The 18,788-nt window shown below is 33.6% G+C and overlaps 3 protein-coding genes across 6 annotated transcripts in view; 1 reads left to right on the top strand and 2 right to left on the bottom strand.

Annotated features, from left to right (window-relative positions):
- Positions 1 to 2,269: 2,269 nt before the first annotated feature.
- On the bottom strand, positions 2,270 to 9,379 carry LOC100648337 (arf-GAP with coiled-coil, ANK repeat and PH domain-containing protein 2). Its single transcript, XM_003400006.4, has 12 exons — positions 9,156 to 9,379; positions 8,924 to 8,981; positions 8,543 to 8,601; positions 7,858 to 8,031; positions 7,091 to 7,735; positions 6,774 to 6,953; positions 6,584 to 6,690; positions 6,325 to 6,508; positions 5,345 to 6,227; positions 5,189 to 5,288; positions 4,986 to 5,106; positions 2,270 to 4,918 (listed from the first exon to the last, which is right to left on the bottom strand). Exons 1-12 carry the CDS (start codon positions 9,206 to 9,208, stop codon positions 4,750 to 4,752), a joined length of 2,733 nt encoding a protein of 910 aa, XP_003400054.1. The 5' UTR covers positions 9,209 to 9,379; the 3' UTR covers positions 2,270 to 4,749.
- Positions 9,380 to 9,480: 101 nt separating this feature from the next.
- Positions 9,481 to 13,063, top strand: LOC100648452 (COP9 signalosome complex subunit 7b). 3 transcript variants are annotated; one of them, XM_012315390.3, is made up of 4 exons: positions 9,481 to 9,801; positions 10,014 to 10,668; positions 10,738 to 10,912; positions 12,856 to 13,063. In XM_012315390.3, the coding sequence occupies exons 1-4, from the start codon at positions 9,746 to 9,748 to the stop codon at positions 12,903 to 12,905; spliced, it is 936 nt and encodes a 311-aa protein (XP_012170780.2). In that variant the 5' UTR covers positions 9,481 to 9,745; the 3' UTR covers positions 12,906 to 13,063. The 3 variants fall into 3 exon arrangements, with proteins under 3 accessions (XP_012170780.2, XP_012170781.2, XP_020721746.2); XM_012315391.3 differs by lacking the exon at positions 12,856 to 13,063 and adding an exon at positions 10,970 to 12,442 and having other exon boundaries at positions 10,738 to 10,897; XM_020866087.2 differs by lacking the exon at positions 12,856 to 13,063 and adding an exon at positions 10,970 to 12,442.
- Positions 13,064 to 13,699: 636 nt separating this feature from the next.
- The window catches only part of LOC100650658, a 316,011-nt gene continuing 310,922 nt past the window's right edge, over positions 13,700 to 18,788 (bottom strand). For both annotated transcript variants that reach the window (XM_048411568.1, XM_020866089.2), the window contains 3 exons: positions 18,113 to 18,264; positions 17,822 to 18,029; positions 13,700 to 16,085 (listed from right to left, as the gene is read on the bottom strand). In XM_048411568.1, the coding sequence (XP_048267525.1) occupies positions 15,880 to 16,085; positions 17,822 to 18,029; positions 18,113 to 18,264 (566 nt within the window). In that variant the 3' untranslated portion in view covers positions 13,700 to 15,879. The remainder of the gene's footprint in view (positions 16,086 to 17,821; positions 18,030 to 18,112; positions 18,265 to 18,788) is intronic.

Genomic DNA, 18,788 nt, shown 5'->3' with positions numbered 1-18,788 from the left:
CGATCGTTTAACGTGTATTATGCATAGCTAAATAGCTACGTTTTGCTAGCGATTCTCTTCTTCGGTTTTTATTGTCGATTTCGACGCGAAGCTAGTAAGCATAAAACCGACAGGGAAATAAAATGAAGAAAAAAGTTTGTTCGTGGCCCATGGCCAATCTCAATTGTAGTCGTGCTGAAACTTTTTGCACAAGGCTTGATTTATGACGCGGCTTCAAACCGAAAAGGGGCCCGCGGCCTTATCAATGCTATAATTCATATTTTCTTTCATGCTGTCGTAAAAAATAAATTGCACCGATGGATGCATCGTATCGGTTAGTTTCGCCGGTTCGCTGTTTAACAATTCGAAAGGAACCCCTTGGTTATCAATGCAAATTCCCTTTCCATTCTTTCTTTCTCTCTCTCTCTCTCTCTCTCTCTCTCTTTCTCTGTAATTTGCCCCTAGACTGTGAGAAAAGAAACGTATAAATATATATTCTCTCAGCTAACCTTAGAACTATTGTTCGAAGAGCGAACGTGCAAGTTAGTAAGTGGGTTCATTTTTACCGTGCAATCAATTTCTTCTTTGGGTTGCCTTCTTGGAAGTCCACGATCGGAGTAAGTCATTTCGCGGCTCGTCTCGCGGAGCCTTGAAGGTTGCTGGGTCGTTCAGGGCTAATTTGTAATTCCGGTGACGTTGGTTTTCTTCAAAGAACGGATCGTGAAAGTGGCCGTGCTAAATTAATGATCGGGCCGGCCGCTTGTTCGTATCTGTCAGTAGAATTAGTGGTGCTGGCTAAGCGTGGAATGACATATGCAAACTCTCGAGGCCGCAATCGTTCGAAATAGGAGCTCTTCTAGGCATCGTAGACTGCCTGCCGCCATAGTTACAGATGGATAGAATCGTGTATCATTATCATGCTCTTCGAACGAGAATCGGATCGCGAATTCCCTTACAAACACTCTATCCTCTATCTTTCTTTATTAGAAATTAACACTTTGATATTTTCATCTTTTAATTGGACTTATCTTTGTGCTTCGTATGCGATTTTCATTTTATCCGTTTTCTTCCATTAGAACTGGAATTTTCTATCCGTCAATTCTTCCATATACGTAGCAATTTTTTTTTTTATCGTATATTTAAAAAGTTGAATTTTATGAAGCGTAAATTATCACGTTCTCGTCGTGAGGCTCGGTAGTGAGCAAAAGGGAGAGAATGAAAGAAATGCGTGAACACAGTAGATCAATGGCGTCAAGAGATTGCATACTTGTCCCAATGCGTGCGATTGATACATTGACAAACAACGTGCTTTATCAGTCAACGAGAAGGGCACGTTCTACCAATGAGACTACGTTTCTTCTTATCATTGCTATCATCCTCGAGCCAATCCACGGTTGGTGATCGACAACGGCCGAGATGTTTTCATATTTTCAAGCCAATGAATAGGCAGAAGATCACTGTGCAACTGCGATGGCTGACCGTAGTTCATTTCTATGATGAATACATTTTTTCCAATTAATTTGCAACAAATTGCCTAACCAGTTTTGATTACTCGAAAAAACTGAAGATTACAGTAGAAATTTTCCTTCTTAGTAATTATCTACGTATAATTTCAGTTGCAATCTTGACAAATTAGAAATCAGCATTTTTAATAGCTACATAATTAATTTTTGACGGATGGAGATAATTAACGGATAATTACGTTTTCGTTGAACGATCTGTTTATTGAGATTTTAATATTTAAAGAAACGCTTCACGCGATGACGTATTTCGTGCGTTTTATCTTTACGAAATACGTAAATACACAAATGCTAGCAACGAAAAGTGGAGCATTCACATGTAAGATAGAAAAATTGGTGATAAATTAGTTTGGGCATTCGTGGACGAATGTGTGTGAACACACAGTGATAACTATACAGCGATAGGGTATTGACCCGTTTGGATTAATTTACGCAACTTGGCAAGAGAGCAACGCGTAAATTATGCGTACACGATGCATAAGCGTTTCTTTCGTTTAATGGGGGATTTATCAATCTACGGTTCATAAATTGCGCCGTAATTTCGGTCGTTTTCACAACAAATAAAGCGTTGCGTAAGTCCCGTCTATCCACACAAAATTTGATAAAATAACGGAAAGAACTGAAAGATTGTGCTTAATTGCAACGCGCGTTCGTCAAAGATATAGATTTTTTCTAAACATCTTTTCTCCTTTCTTCTGCTTTCTTTCTCGATTCGCGTAATATTTGTAACGTCAAGTTACGAGGATAAGGATTATTAAAAAGAATACGTATACTTGCATAATCACTGCTTTATGACGTAAAGTTTGTGTATAAGTATGATACATGAATTAGACTGTTTACAATTTTATTACAATGTCGCGCAGCAGAGAAACGATATTGTTTGTTTAACTTGCCTATAGACGTATGTATCGTGGAATTATTGTAACAACGTTTCGCAATTAGGCAGTAACTGGTGACGATTTTACAATAATCGACAACGTTTCAACAAAGAGAAGATTTTACAATTAGGAAATTATACGATTAATGATATTACCATTTCTAGAAAAGAAATTGTCATCTTGGAAGACGTTTCATATTCGTAATGAAAACAATTTGTAATATCGTTATTTTCCTTTAGTTTAAACGTCCTTTCTTTTTGTCAATTGTACGTATAAAACGGGTAAAAAAAAAGAACTAAGTACAAAGTACAAGTACTAGAATTAATTTTTCCATACGAAAAGAATTTTTATAATATATGAAAATTCGAGTAATAAAAAATCATTCGTAACAAAGCGTAGAAAAACGCACAGTCACGAAATCGAAAGATTTCTTTGTTTTTTCTTAAAATTACTTTGCGTTGTAAAAACAACAAGTAATAAAATACTAGTATATCGTAGATTAAAAAATAGATTATAGAAGAGTTTTGTTGCAGCTATTCGCTTGTGCAACGATGAGTATCTCATTTCGTTAGAATTATGCTTACGCCACTGTAGTCTTGTTTCTTAATTAAACAAGATTCTTATATCGAATAATCGAATACCAGATTCGAAAAAGAAACTATGGTAATACTATATCAAATAAAAAAATATATCAAACCTGAAAATCATTCGCCCATCATTTTCATAAAAGCTCTCGTCGAAAGAAATTTTACAAAGCTATGTCAATGATTACAACATTGTACCATTGAATCGTAACTATCAATAAAGCCTCTCTACTTAAACAATGAAAAAATATTCAACAATGATTGGTATTGTTTCTTTTTTTCAATTCTTATATAGATTTCTTTTTTCTATTACGTACAAGTAGATTGAAAATCATGCATTACTCTATAAATTTCTCATAAATACTGTTCAACATAGTTAGTTATATAGTATTAAAATATGCACAAAAGGAAGCATAACTTATTCGTTGTACAAGTCATAAACAAAGAAAACTAATTCAACTGTCTTAAATGGATAAAACGCAGCAAGCAGAATGAAATTGAATCTGTTATAAAAATGTTGTAAATACAAATACTTTTTATATGTTTCGTTAAATAATGTTTCTCGAGTTAACTTTAGAGAATTTGCACAAGTAAAGCATTTGTTCAAGAATTAACATCAGATAGCGATCAGATCTACAAGTTTTTATGTACAAATGATTAATTTTTGGCAACAAATTCGATATATATATATATAAATATATATATAAATAAATAAATATATATATATATATATATTTATATATATATATACATATATAATACGGAACTATATAGAATCATTGTTATTCTAGTTTGGTAATCTAATAGGTGCAGTTTACAATTTTTTATAAATGTAACTATTAGATAAACTATATATTCTATGTATTTATAATGTCACAATTAAATCGATGCTAATTATATAACATCGAAATCACTACTTTTAATTAAAAAAAAAGAAAAAAAAGGAATAAGTTTCTTAGTACCAGTCGCACATACATCGCTGGTAGTGTTAAGTATATAAAAACAGATATATGTATAAAATTGTTCTTTCACCGCTAGACCATATCATATCGAAAACGCGTCGGCCATTAACTTTTTCATAATGTAGAATTTAAAACTACTTTGTCACGTATCTTTCATATCACATAAACGATATACAAATATCTACTTAGTAATATAATTTACACTTTGCCATAGGTATTCGTAAAAGTTTTTCAAATTCCAGGTTGCATTTATGCTATATGGTATATCTGTTGTGAAATTTGTTTAAATCTGTAAGATCATCTTTAAAATATATACAGAGCGCGCGCACAAATTATTATCGCGACATTTCTTTCTGTATATTTGGTAGGAAACCAGGAGGGAAGGTATACAAAAAGATTGGCATCTTAATACTTTATCACTGGACAGCGTAAATTTCCTGTGTAAGCAAAATATAATATTTTCTTCTTTCTTCTTTCTTTCGCGCGCGCGCAGTACATGTGATACTTCTCTAGCTATGTGTTGTTTTCTCTTTTTCTTTAATAGAAATACAAAATGCTAATAAATTTCAATGAACCTTTGTCGCACAGAGATCAAAGTGTAAAAAGATACGACTTCCACGGTGTTGTCTTTGTTTCTCGTCTTCGATTGTTTATATCATAAAGCTTCGGATCACGTTCTTCATACTTACTTCATTACTCATTAATCAACTTTATTACCCTGCAAGGAACTGAAAGACGACATTTTCGATGTACCGCACTCCTTCTTCTCCTTCCGTTGTAGCCTGCTTTTTAGACTTTGCAAATAAACTTTGCACGTTCTTAAACCTCATTCGGGCGGTTGCGACGGATTGTTACTTTCATTTCGTCGTTGCAGTCGTTCTGGATGAGAGCAAGCTAGCTGGCTGAAATCGCGAACGACGTCATTGAAAGTTTCGTCACCGCTGATTCCGATTTCCGAGTCTTTCATCTCTTCGTTTAGAAGACCAAGTCTCAATCTGAAACATACATAAAATGAAGTTGCAATAAAATTTCCTTAATAAAATAAATTTACTTCGCACTTACAACGTAACAATGTCCGCATTAGCTTCTTTTACAGCTATTGACAGTGGCTTTACACCACTTTCATCTTCGATGTGTTGATCGGCGCGATGTTTTAGTAACAAACATACTTGGGCAGTATGGCCTAGATATTTTAAACAAATAACCAAATTTATAGTAAACTTCTTAAAATATAGAATTTATTACAAACAGAAAAAGATATATACCTAATTCTGTAGCCAGGTACAGTGATGTTTTCCCATCAGCATCTTGACAATTAATACGTGCTCCATTTAGAATCAGATATTCACAAGACATCACAGAACCCTGTATTAGACAAAATTAAATTATCAAAGAATTTAGACAACAATTTGTATACTTACACTTATAATTGCCTGATGCAGAGCGTTTCTTCCTCTGTCGTTAACATTCGTCCATGATTTATCAGCACCAGCTGCTAAAGCTGCGCACATCACAGGAAGATTGTGTGCTGCAGCAGCTTTGTAAAGAAGCATTTCAGGATGCAAATTCTCGATATCCTCCTCGTCTGTGAACTCTTCATCCTCGCCGGCAGTCGAATCTTGGTCAGAACTTAATTCTAAGCTATTATCGATCGTTGGCTTTGGTAAATCGCATCCGAACATTAACACGTCGGATTCTATTTTACACTGTTTCTCCGTCCCCGCGTCTTTATTCTCAAATGTATCTTTCACATCAGATACCTCTGTGCTTAAGGACACTTCGCTTTTTATCGACAGGCTATTCTCTGAATTGCTCGTGGCAATCGTATTGTCCTTGATTTCAGGAATAAGAAGTTCGTTCTCGATGTTCGATTCCGTATTGCTATCGATAGTCTTAGGGTTACTTTCGTTTACGTCGCTACGTGGCCGTGCTAAAATTTTCCCATACAGTGTAGAGTCATTCTTTAGATCCATATTCGTGCTATCGTCCGAGCTTAATGAATTTCTCTCGGTTTTTTTCGCTTTATCGACCGAACTCAAACTTTCGATCGACGTATATTTGCTGTCGTCAGAGCTCGTCGAATGATGACCCTCTTTTACAGATGATAACGTTGTTGTTTTGTTGCGGTTAACGCTATCGATTTTGTCGCAACTCCGCGGCCGACGACGCAATTTACGGACACTCCATTTGCGAAAATGCATTTTATCGCGACTCGTGTGTTGCCCAGACGAGATTATGTTGCTTAAAGGCTTCACGAATTTACGCTCTACATATTTCGCTCTTATCCAAGCTTCACGTATATTACTGTAAATTTACAACAAAAATTCAGCTATATATTTTGATCAGATTTATTACTTTTGGCAGAAGAGTGAGTATTACTTTTTATATTAGTGTTACGTACCCATTGCATTTTGGAGTAGCTCTAATAACATTAGAAGGTATTGGTAGAGCTTCATAAACATTATTCACTACAGTGTTTCCAAGCTCTGCCATTACTTTTAGTATCTCTGGTTCCCAGTCATCTAACGTCAAAGAACGAACTTTGCTATAATGAACCCCTAAACTTCTATGCACTCCAGAGCATTCTGAAAAGAAAGAATTGTTAAAAGAAAGTTTTGAAGAAAATTTAATTATCATTATCGTGAAAAAGTGATTTATACCTATGCAAAGTGTAATTCCAAGATTGATACTGGCCCATCTTGGATTAGCACCACCACAATCACAGCAAGTATCATTTCCAGCAATTTTTAGGATTTGCTCCCAGACTCTATACAAAACAAAATTAATTATGATCTTTTAAAAATATGGTCTAGATTGAATTAATTATTCAGTACAGTTTTTGATATATACCTTGATTTCGGTTTTGTCTGTTGCCTGTTCGACCCTCTAACATTTTGTGACTGTGATTCTCGTACGCTAACTATAGTACCAGCACCCATACCTCTTTGAATGGCAGCACCAATCGCTTGCTGCATGGCAGTTACCCATGCTAAATAAGCTTCTTCGCTATCAGCTTGTAATATGTGACTTCTATAAGTTAAATTTATTCTTTAAAGTTATTTAATACAATAAAGCATCTAAATAGAAAATTCATGACTGTATAATCAATATAATAAAATAATCTATCACTATATCAAATTGTATTATGATTACTAATGACTGCTTACTTTGTAGGGCTTAATACTTCAAAACAATTTCTTCTATCACAGTCAACTACTGGTTTCACAGTGCAAAGACGAAGATCTTCTTCCATAATAGTGAAATCATTATCACCAGTCCTCTTTCTATATACTAGTTGGTGGTCTCTTAAACAAAACCACCTTCTGTTCCACGTTTTAAATGCATTACTAGTGCGTTTAAAGAGGTATCCTTCCATCTTAGGATTACTAGGTACTGGAGAAGGTATTAAGTCTCTATTCGTAACATAAATATGCCGATTTTCCATTTCTTTCTCTAGTTTTACGGAATCGGCCCTCATTTTAATTAAATTCTCCCCGAGATCTTTTAGGAATGGATCCAAATCTTGTGCTAGATCGCTACCTTGATGGTAATAAGTAATACACGCATTCATATAATTAAGTAGGGTACCCAATATTTCGTGTCGCTTACGCGCTTGTATCATCGTTAAAGAATGAATATAATCCAAAGCTGTATGCCGGAAACAGGATCTCGTAGCTGATAAAATATTTGAAGTTTCTTCATACTCTGCTGGTCTGGACTTTGGAACTTGGGAATTTCGGTTTAATGCTATATCTAGGTCTGCAGAGATTTTTTCAAAGTAATGACGAGATTCTTTCACCCTCTTAATGTCACTAAAAAATAATAAGAATGTTATGTAAGAACAATAAGAATATTAAGAATGTTACATGTGTATGTATGTATACAGATAAACATATAGATTACGTATGATTATGTAATTAATTAGTTAAATTACCTTTTGATGAATGAGTTAAGATCTTTAATTACTGTCCTAGATGCTTGATCTAATAAAATAGTATGAAACTTGTTCATTTCTTGTAAAGCATGAATTAGTTTATTGAGTAAGGCCATTATCTCTGAATCATCAGTAAAGTAAAGAGATAATTCCCACAGGCTATTGGCAAATTGGCTGGAAACAAAACAATGCATACAGTAATTTTTTAATATTCTTTTAGATAAATAGATTAGAAAAATTCTAAATAGAAATAGAGTCATTACATAAATTAAATATTAATATTAAGGGTAATTTGTTATATTAAAAAGTATTTAAAATAATACAAAAATGTTTGTTTTATAAAAAATGTTTTTATTTGAACATAATATAAAAGATCAATAGGAAGTGCATAATCCCCAAGCAGCAAGTGTTTCATTTGTATCACTGTATATGTTAAACTGGCTACCATATGTATGAGTCATTCTCAACAGAGCTGTAATTCATATGTTTCCTGACTCTTCTCTATTGCTTGGTATCACCCTCTTCCATTTTACCACTGAATATATTTCATTTGAAACGATCAATAGTTCTTTAATGACATATTTTATACAACCAATCAAATATTTATGTCTCTGTTATAAGTTTCTATTAACCATGATGTAACTCCAATTCATTAATTACATATAATTTACAAATCATAACATACCTTTGTTGTCCTACAAAAAGTTTTCCAGTGTCAATCATCTGGCTACAGTTTTTTAACACCTGTAAAGATTTTTATTTTTAGCTATTCTCAGGAAATAGATGATTATCACAATAATTCTTTTGATAGCTGTGAGATTGCTTATGTAACATAGTCTACTACAATGTAATTGACAATGCAGGAAACTATTGTCAAAATAGATTGACAATTAAAATTATTACATTTAAATTCTCTTAGTAATTTATAATATCAATAATTTATTTTGCAGTAACACGAAATAACATAACCCTTTTACATTACTATATATAATATAATATACCTAGAAAAAACTTTCATATCTTTTTCACCTAATTTCTCTTTTTTTTATAAATTATTTATGAATACCTTGTCTAATTTTTGTTCGAGTAGATCAACGTTTGCCTCTACTTCCTCGATGCAGGATCTACGAAATAAGAAAGGGATATTCGCAAGATACTTATTTTCGTTAATCAAACGCATTATCAATGTGGTGCATTAAGTGATATTATTCGAAGTAGCGCGTGCATGGAGTGCAACAGAGTAGAGCACGCTAAGCAAACACAGAGATAGAAGCGTAGATTTTTCAAGTGATTCTCACCGAAACTTTGGCGTGTCTCGCAAACATTCCTCGAACTCGATTAAAGGCTTCATTTTGTACTATCCGTTGCTAGGAATTTTCAAGCGCAGTATCGTCCGACGAACTGCAATCTTGAAATTTTTCCGTTCACTATTTCCCATCAAACAGCACGATCATTTGGAAAGACTATTAACATAAACCGTTCGCATTCGCGGAGAACAACACATTCCCCTCTCTTCTGTCAAACAGAGTATAACACATTGAAGTTATCCCAAGCACGAGCCAGTGTTTGTCAGTGCTGGCAACATCCACGTAAAATGAAATAACTTCGCAAAGAACGTATTGATTCTCTCTTGAAATATGTTGGGTCAAGTTTCTCCTTTCAATGATTCTTCTGTATAATATTTTGTCGTCGTCCGTTCTTCATTCGCCTTTTTCGTAAGACAATAGTTCGTAGAGATCGTCATCTGGTGAAAGTACCATTTCCTTTTCTGTGGTACGATTTGCACGATTGTATTTACATACATGCTTGCTCACTTCCGAAAGCATATCCGATAGAGAAAGTCATTCGATATTTGTAAACATCAAACAAAGTAAGTTCACCTTATGTAATGAACGTGTGCTCTGCTTTAATTTTCTTGATTAGTGAAATGGATTTTGAATCTAGGTAATAATATTAGAGCGAAGAGTATATGAGGGTCGAGCAGTTTCTAACCTATCATATATAATGTTACTTTTAAGTCTGAATGAATTACAAATCTATAAATAGACACTTTATAAGTCTGTGGTTATAGTAACGGATTTTTCTTGGTTATTTTTAGGAGATTCGTTAGGTACCAACATGTTGGTTTATTCCATTGATTAATGTTTATTCAACAGGTTCAATATGACTGCTGGAACTACCACAGAAAAGTCAACTAGCAATCCTTTGGAACAGTTTGTATTGTTAGCAAAAACTGCCAAAGGAGCAGCTGCCATAGAGCTTATCAAGCAAGCGGTAGAGACACCAGGAGTACATGTATTTGGAGAGTTATTAGATATGCCTAATATCAAAGAATTAGAGAATGGACCTTATGTTCAGTATTGGAATACTCTGAATTTGTTTGCCTATGGGACTTATAAAGAATATTTAGAGAATAAAGATAAGGTTTTGGAATTGACTACCACTCAAAAGAAAAAGCTCCAACATCTGACCATTGTAACATTAGCCACAAAGTCCAGATGCATACCATATTCTCTATTATTGGAGGAATTAGATATAAAAAATGTTAGAGATTTAGAGGACTTAATAATAGAAGCGATCTATGCAGACATAATACATGGTAAATTAGACCAAAAAAATTCACAGTTAGAAGTGGATTACGCTGGTTTAGGACGTGATGTTAGGCCTGACGATACAGGTGTTGTGGCTGAGACATTAGCTGCTTGGGGTCAGGCTTGTGATACAGTGTTAGCATGTATCGAGGAACAAGTCACAAGAGCTAACGTAGAAAAACAAAAGGCTACTTATCACAAAGAAAGGATACAGAGAGATGTAAGTAACATGTACTCTGATAAAACACAAATGCTTGTGCTGATAAATTTTTATTTTTTCTGTTGTTAGATTGCTAACATAAAGAAGTCACTTGCTGCACAAGCTGGAGGTGGTGGTGTGCAGGAAGCTGACATGTCTGGAGGCAGTACTGGATCTGCAGGAAGTGAATCATGCAGAGAAGCATTGTCAACTCCACCGGATGCAAAGAAGAAGCAACAAAAGATCAAAGGTATTAAAGGCAGTGGTAAGTTCTGGAAGACAATTCAGTAATCTTTTATCATATAAAATGTATCGATGGCAGGATTGTAGTACGTTACATGTAATCTGCATTAAAACCCTTGCAAGCCTATGTAAAACTGCGATAAACAATGATGGTAAAGCAATTAAGAAGCACCATTGTGAACAAAGGGAAAAGTTCATTGTCATATTTTGGTATACCATACAGATACTAGATGGATTGAATTTTCATTAATTTTAAAAGAGAATCTTGTAAATATATGTAATGAAATATGACACTATGAGTCATTGTTATGTTTGTTTAATGATATTTATATGAAGATTTTGTTACATTAAAGTTGCAAATTTTTTCCGAATTGTCGTTTATATTATGTGTTAGAGGAAACTGAAAGAAAGTGGGAGAGGGTAATATATAAACGAATTTATTAATATTCGTTCTATCTAAAGTAATAACTTGAGTTAACAGATGCGAGGATAAGGTAGCTTAAATATTTGGGACGGAACGAAGGAAATCTATAAATTTATTTCTACGTTGTACCTGGCTTTAGGTTTCGAATCGGTATTATTAATAAATTTTATATTTTATCATTGACATTCTTGCAAAACTAAATATATTTTGATTTAGCGACTTTGTGTTAGAAAAGTAATTCAGTCATTATTATTAAACAGTATAAGAATTCTTCATCGTAAAATCGCAAATTCTCTATTTTACTGCACGCTAGATTAGCTGTGGCTAAGAAATTAAAATTATTGTCAAAGAGATTTACCGAGCATTATTGAGTAAATCGTTGTAAACACGTACTTGCAATTAAATTTAATATCGAATTAGTAATCTATTGTCAGCGATTCGAAGCAGACAAATGTAAATCGCGAACGAAACCATGTCACATGTCACATGATACATGGAAAAACACGATTGTGATCGTCCTCACATCGATACCTTAAAAAATGAGAGAAAATGACGAACATTCTCTTATATGAAAGAAAAACAAAGGTACTTTTATAACGAATAAGCTTTTAAATTTTTGTAAAACGTATAGCATGTACGAGAGTTTCTTTTAGTCAGGCCAAAGATTTTATATTTTGCGTTTTAAGGTGTGAATGTTAACGAAACAGGGATTTGACAAATTTTATAGGCAAGTCTGATAGCTGTTGCAATGAATCTGCATATTTGTTATTGTATCCGTGCCTACACAGAATATTGTCATCATTGGATGACGTTAGAGTTCAGCGTGGTGAATTGCTTAAATGTGTCTCATACAGTATTAATCGTTTTCATCGTCTCTGTTAACATTCGTATTGTCTTTTTTTTTTCTTCCCTACAAAGACGATATATAACGTAGCCGTCACGAGAGGTGATGAAGTGTAACTAGTCGGATCGATCATTGTTATTAAAAAAAGTAAGAGAAAAGGGAAGGTTGTGTGTTTAGGAGGATGTAAACGGTATACGAACGACATGTTGCTTAGTGAACAAGAAATGTCAGTCGAATTACAAAACGTTGTAATTGCTAATGGAATAAAAAGATAATTTATTTTAGCGAGGTTTTTCTATTTCTCTGCACCCTTTAACGCCTTTCCTTCACGTCTGTGTGCTACGAGTGATCGTAAGGCTTAAAATAAATTTGGTTCGTAATACATTCCCTTTGTAGATGTATTTACTTAGCGTAGGATACGATAAATAGGAGTTTAAAATAGATAATAGTATCAATATCAGTTTCCCGTTTTGATTTATGGGAATCTTCCCTATTTTTACACTTTTCATTATTCGTAGATAAGCTTTTTGTATCTAGCTTATTGGAAATAAATGCTACCGGAATAAAGTTTTATTCTGTTCTGGAGTGGGCGTTTATTTAACAGTAGAAAATCTTAATTTATCCTGTTTTTCACACAATCTAACAATGTGTATAATAGGTGCAAGTCACAAATGATACGCCTAATGGGGATTTTCAGGATCTACTAATCCGGTAAGGCACCATGAACTGAACGATGAGCCAAATTGAGAAGTTCATCTTAGGTGAAACTTCGTGGCGTATCACCAACTCGATCTTGGATTCTATCTGTCTGTCTCTCTGTGTCCACATCGTTATACGAACAGCGCATCTTTTTCTCTGTAACTTTTTTGTACTTTTTGAGAAATAAAACAGATCCTAAAAAGTAACACGTCATTATTGTAAAGCCTTGTTCAGATTGGTCAAGTTAATTGAAATCAAGTCGTTTGAATTCAAGTAACTTGACTTCAAATAGATATCTAAAGGAATATTACGTTGAAGAGAGTGATTGTTATTGTTAATGTTAAACGTTAACGAGATATAATAAAAATATTATACGTGAAATATGGTTTAATACAAAGTTCAGACAAACTTGATTTTGGAACCAATATAAGTAAGTACAAAATTGAAAATATAATTACTATCATTCCTTTCAAGTTAAGGAATAATTTAAAGAGTCTCAGTTTTTCTTGAAACTTTAACGCATATTTAAAATCTAAGAGAATGATACGTTTACATTGTTAAAATATTTCAAATTATTCGAAACCAAGTGGCTTGATTGACAAAGTCCAGTGAAGAGATATAAAAGAATATTTCAAATCAAGAAAACAACAGGTTGATACTAGTAACGAAGTTTCTAGTTACTTGAATTAAATTGCTCGAATTCAGATAACTTGGCTAATCCGAACAAGGTTGAGAATGGGCCCAGTGCTCATGGAAATCAAAAGTTGAATAAAATCGTGCCTAGCAAGCTTTCTTTACTAAATTCAGGGACAAAAGGAACAAGATAATATGAATGGATAAAATAATTTTCACGATCGTGATTTTATTTCGACGAGTCTTTTTCTTTCTCGTTATCTTTCGATCATTTCAACGAATACATACATACAATTTAATGTCACATCATGTAAATTTGTGTCTTTCTACTGCAGTGTTCGTACGTATTTAAAATATCCTTAAATCGTAAATAGTTCGCGCGAACTAGTTTAGAGCCCTCTTTCTTCCTTTCTCGACATTGTCATTGCATCGCATCGTAAAATTCGTCAACGCGTGACATTTTAATCTTGCATTCGTCTTAACTCTTATGGAATTAATTACGGCTAAATTGGTTCCGTACGAACTAATGTTTTCGTTTTCATATCTTAATACTTAACGGTATCGTCTTTATATACCTACAATCACATATTTTCAATGTATTTACATACTCTCAAATCAAATGTAATCGTTCGAACAACAGTCAAAATACATTTACGTTCCACGTATTTGTATCATATATATAGTGGTTACGCTTCTCATTTGTCCAGAATTTCCTTATTGAATGAAATTGTTAACTAACTCCAACGCTCGGCTATTTGTTAAACTTTTTATCTTATCAAGCATCGTTGTTGAATATGATTTTGCTTTTTTAAAGAAACACAGGGTCAGCGCCGAACGATGGATACTGGGCTTATTTGTATCCAAAGTACGACACGTAAAACACCCTTTTCGATTCTATAAAAATTCAAAACGTTTACAAATCTTTTATACACACGCGCGGGAATAGGTCGACGCTATATAAAACGGTTCAGAACGAATTGTTTGAAGTAGTCGACAACTTTTATTTCTTGAATAATTAACGCTATCGAAAAACAACTACGTACACGAGTTAAATTGGATATGTTTATCGTATGACCGCGACTCTACGAAAAGGAGTTCTTAACGTATGTATGTACATTAGAGTGTCTACGAAACATATGTTTCATCGTTGGTTTGCTTAAATTTTCTCTTTCGTTATGTAGAGATCAAGCGTTAACGTTAGATTAAAATTAGGGTGACTAGATGTTACGAGGAAACGTTTCACGATGTTTCCGATCGATACGCAATCTTTGCATCGTTTTTTTTTCTAATTCTACGTGTAGCAATTCCTATAGTCTGCAGAGAAAATATCGAAAAAAAGGAGAAACGATTATTTAAGAGTCTACGTTCGTACAGTCACACTTGGAAATTCTTTTTTTAAGGATATTGTTAGCTGTTAGCTTCGAATCGTATAATTATCCTTTCGAATGACCTATGTGTGTGTTATTTCATTGAATATTTACAGAGAGAAATTTATGTACAGAACAATCGACGAATAATATTCTCGAACGATTATCGTTTCTTTCTTTACTTATTTTTTTTTAAATATTTCCCTTACAAAAATTCTTAATAGAAGATGGTTTAGATGTAATCGTATTTGGCAACGATATTTTCTACATACGTAACCTGCTTCCTCTTCTTTTATACACAATAACGAATTCGACTAACGATATTTACAATATTTCAATTAATTCAATTAACCGACAAATGGTTCATGTTAATGTGCACAAACGTTATGAAATGATAGTGTATGTACAAAATAGATTTATGTATTTCACGTGATTATTACGTGTATTACGCTATGATCACAGAAGAAACCAGAGCAGTTTTTAAAACGCCACTTAACAATTGATCATGATTGATAATTATGCGTCTGGCACGGTGCAATTTGTTGCGTCTAGCGCTTTCGTGATCTCTTGTATTTATGGTAATTAACAAAATCGATGTTCCCAATTTCTTAAATACTCTCCAAATATCTTTTCGTTCCATATGTTTTATCCTGTTTCTCGATAATTCAATTCCATTTGAGATACTTTCTTTTTTTTTCGCTAACAGCGTCGCCCATACACGAGACGAATTTTCAATATCGTTTATAATTCGTTTCCAACGTACGGTAGCAGAATTTATACGATATTTTTTGCACGTTCATCTTCATCCAACCATAACATCGTTCAAAGCGTAGCCTTAAAGAGAATTTTAACGTACGATGCGTATCGATATCGATATGATGAAGCACGTTCAGTCGTATTTACAAAATATCGAGACGTCATATTTGTTAATATCATTTTGCGTCCCTTCAAACTACCACGGGTTTTTTTGAAATTGGTTTCAAAGTCGCCGGCAAAATTGCTGATTCTATGGAAACTTGATGCTATAATGAAACCTCACTCTGATTTACTGGCCCGTTTCCTATTCTCGCGTTGTTATTCAATTGTTTCGTTGTTGTGGTACTTTCCTTCGATTCTTTGCTTGATATCACTGCATTCGAATCTTTGTCGTTATTGGTAGTAGTCTGAGTCGATCGGGAAACGACAGGGGGTGATGGTTTGCCATTTTTCTGATCCTTCAGCTCGTAATCTATAAACAAGTATATCTTTTAATTGAGGGATTTGTAACAAAAACGATCGTTATCAGATTTGTCAAATTTAAGCTCATAATTAAGATTGCGGATATTTATACAAATTTATAATTTTATAAAGCCATATGGAAAAATAGAACTTAAGCGGAGATTTGCTTTGTCTATTAAATATATTATTTAACGAGTATCGCATTTTGAATATCTTATATCGTTTTGCATATTGCGTGCGTATTTTTGCTTCTTTAAATTTTCCGTTTAAATTTTCTTCTTTAAATTTTCTCCTTTAATTTTTCCGAAAATCCCTATAAAGCTAAAACAATAATACATTCAAATACGCAGTCAGAAACGAGACTGGCATGATGGAATTAATATTATACAAAATAATCTCTATTCTGATTTATAGCCGAATGAAAATTGACCACTTCTACGAAAATAGTCCTTGTCGTGATTCTACAATTTCATGATTCAATTAGATACATTTCTTCTGCGATATCATTGCAAATACATGATATGATGTAATATGATGAGTATCTTGAAACAAAAATTTGAAATTTATTATGCCAGAGCTTCTCTTTTCCCGAAGAAAAGTAAACGTAGACAAGGATTGTTTCTGTTACTAGGATCTTAATTAATTCGCACAAAGAATAAAAATGTTTAAGTTTAATGTAGAGAACAGTTTGGTCTGTTTATGAGAATATATAATGAACGTTACGCGTTATAAAAAATAATTTTTTAAGCTTAGTAGTTTTTAAAAAACTGTTCCAGGCAGCCGATTGTTTAATTAAAAATCTCTGTTGATAATTAAATGCTTTCCTCGGGAAATGTAGTGTATTAGGATCTATACTCTAAAAAAAATTGAAGGAACGTATTTTCTTGAAAAACATTAAAACATGTGGAGAAATTATTTCGTAAACGATTTTAGCGTTGAAGCGAAAATTTGTTAAAATTATTAATTTTGTGATATATTGTTATGTGAACATAGGATTTGCTTGAATTTAAGTAATCTCTCTTAAACCAGTAGATTTTTAAATATGTTTGGTGCTTGTTGAAATGTCTGTAATTATGAGAAAGATTGTACATGAATTATTGAAACTTTTAAAAACAATATTGGAGTGAAATAGATGACCTAGATAAAAAGAAAATAGATTGAGTCTATCAAAAAGTTTATTAGGAGGTAACTGTAGAAAGTAAAGAAGGACATAGAATTATATCAGAATATCGGATCAGAATGATATAAGAAATTATTTTTTTGAAAGAATTTTGTGATTCGCTCGTGATAAAGTTAAAGAAAATCAACTTATTGTTAGTTTAAGGAGCCTAACAATCGTCAGTTAGTAACTGTTATTTCTTTCACATGAAAAGAACTTCAACTCCGCTTGAAGCTCGAAAGAAAAATAACAAATTTACAGAGTTTTGACAAAGTGTAATTTATCAATTTATTTCAAATTACTTTTACACAACAGAGTTGATTACTGAATACTTTGCACGAGGCTTTAGCCTTAAGAAAGAAGAATCGATTAATCAAATAATTAGTTTTCCACAACATCTCGTCACGAGAATACGTGTAATTCACACCATGGAAAGAATTCTAAGTTCTTGAAGAAATTGTTCTCTTCGAATATTGAGTTTTTACAAGAAAGCGTTAATCTTCTTAGAAATGAAAGAATCTAAAAATATGGTTTTCTCCAATTTCTCAAATCATTTCTCAATAATATTTCAAGTCGAGGATACTCACATTCGCTTTGAGTCGAGCAGTCTATAGTAGTGGCAATGTGTTTCTTGACAGCTTTATTCTGGTCGCAGGTAGCCGCAGTCAATGTAACTGGCGCTATCATGCTAGAAGCGTTGGTAGCGGTGACTGCAGAACTTTTCGTCGTGCTGTATCTAGCTGGCATCATACTTTGACGCACGTTCCTGTCCGGTCGTATTAAAATGATGTACAACTGTCGGAAAGTAACGTAATGTTAAAGTTCGCAGCTCATTATACGTCTTAAGTTTTGTCGCAGTAAATCGTCAACTGAATTACCTTAGGACTGAAGAGACACGCTATAGTTACGGATGCGGATAAGCTTATAGTGACTGACATCGAGGTGATTCTCAACGCGACATTGTTTCCCGTTCCAAAATACAGCGGTACGAAAGCCAGCCATATCACACACGTAGTATACATCGTAAAACCTGCAGACGAAACACGCATAAATTTGTGCATACGTATGCAAAATTTATTTATGCAACGGAATATCTATTTGTCAGCAGTCAGCAGTTTTTGAGCACAAAAGAGAATTCTAAACCAGCAACGTTACTCACATTGTTTCGTCTCACGATTCTCATAGATCCAAGTGAACTATTCTCATTAATGTCTCAAGATTCTGTGTGCGTTCAAGAGCATTCTACAAAGGGAGGCTGAAGTTTATGATTCAAGAGAAGTTCAGTGTTTTAGACGCGGACTTATCGCTTGAACCCTCGCGCTTGAGTTATATTCCAACTTGCAGTCTTAAAGCCTTTCAGATCTAAATTTTGCGAGAGTACCCGGTTGCGCCGCTAATAAAATTTTCTGTCGGGAAATATTGCGCGTCTAGCTTTAACGAGTTTTGTAAAAGGTTGACATAGTTCTACCGTGGAACTTAAAGACGTTAGACTTTGATATCACTATGGAGATTCGAAACAAAATGGAAAAGGCTTGATGCATTCGCTGCTACAAA

Source organism: Bombus terrestris, chromosome 13 (genome assembly GCF_910591885.1).
Source record: "Bombus terrestris chromosome 13, iyBomTerr1.2, whole genome shotgun sequence".
Taxonomy (NCBI): domain Eukaryota; kingdom Metazoa; phylum Arthropoda; class Insecta; order Hymenoptera; family Apidae; genus Bombus; species Bombus terrestris.
Note: the sequence above shows the minus strand (reverse complement) of the source record. Positions and strands in the feature narration are given on the sequence as shown.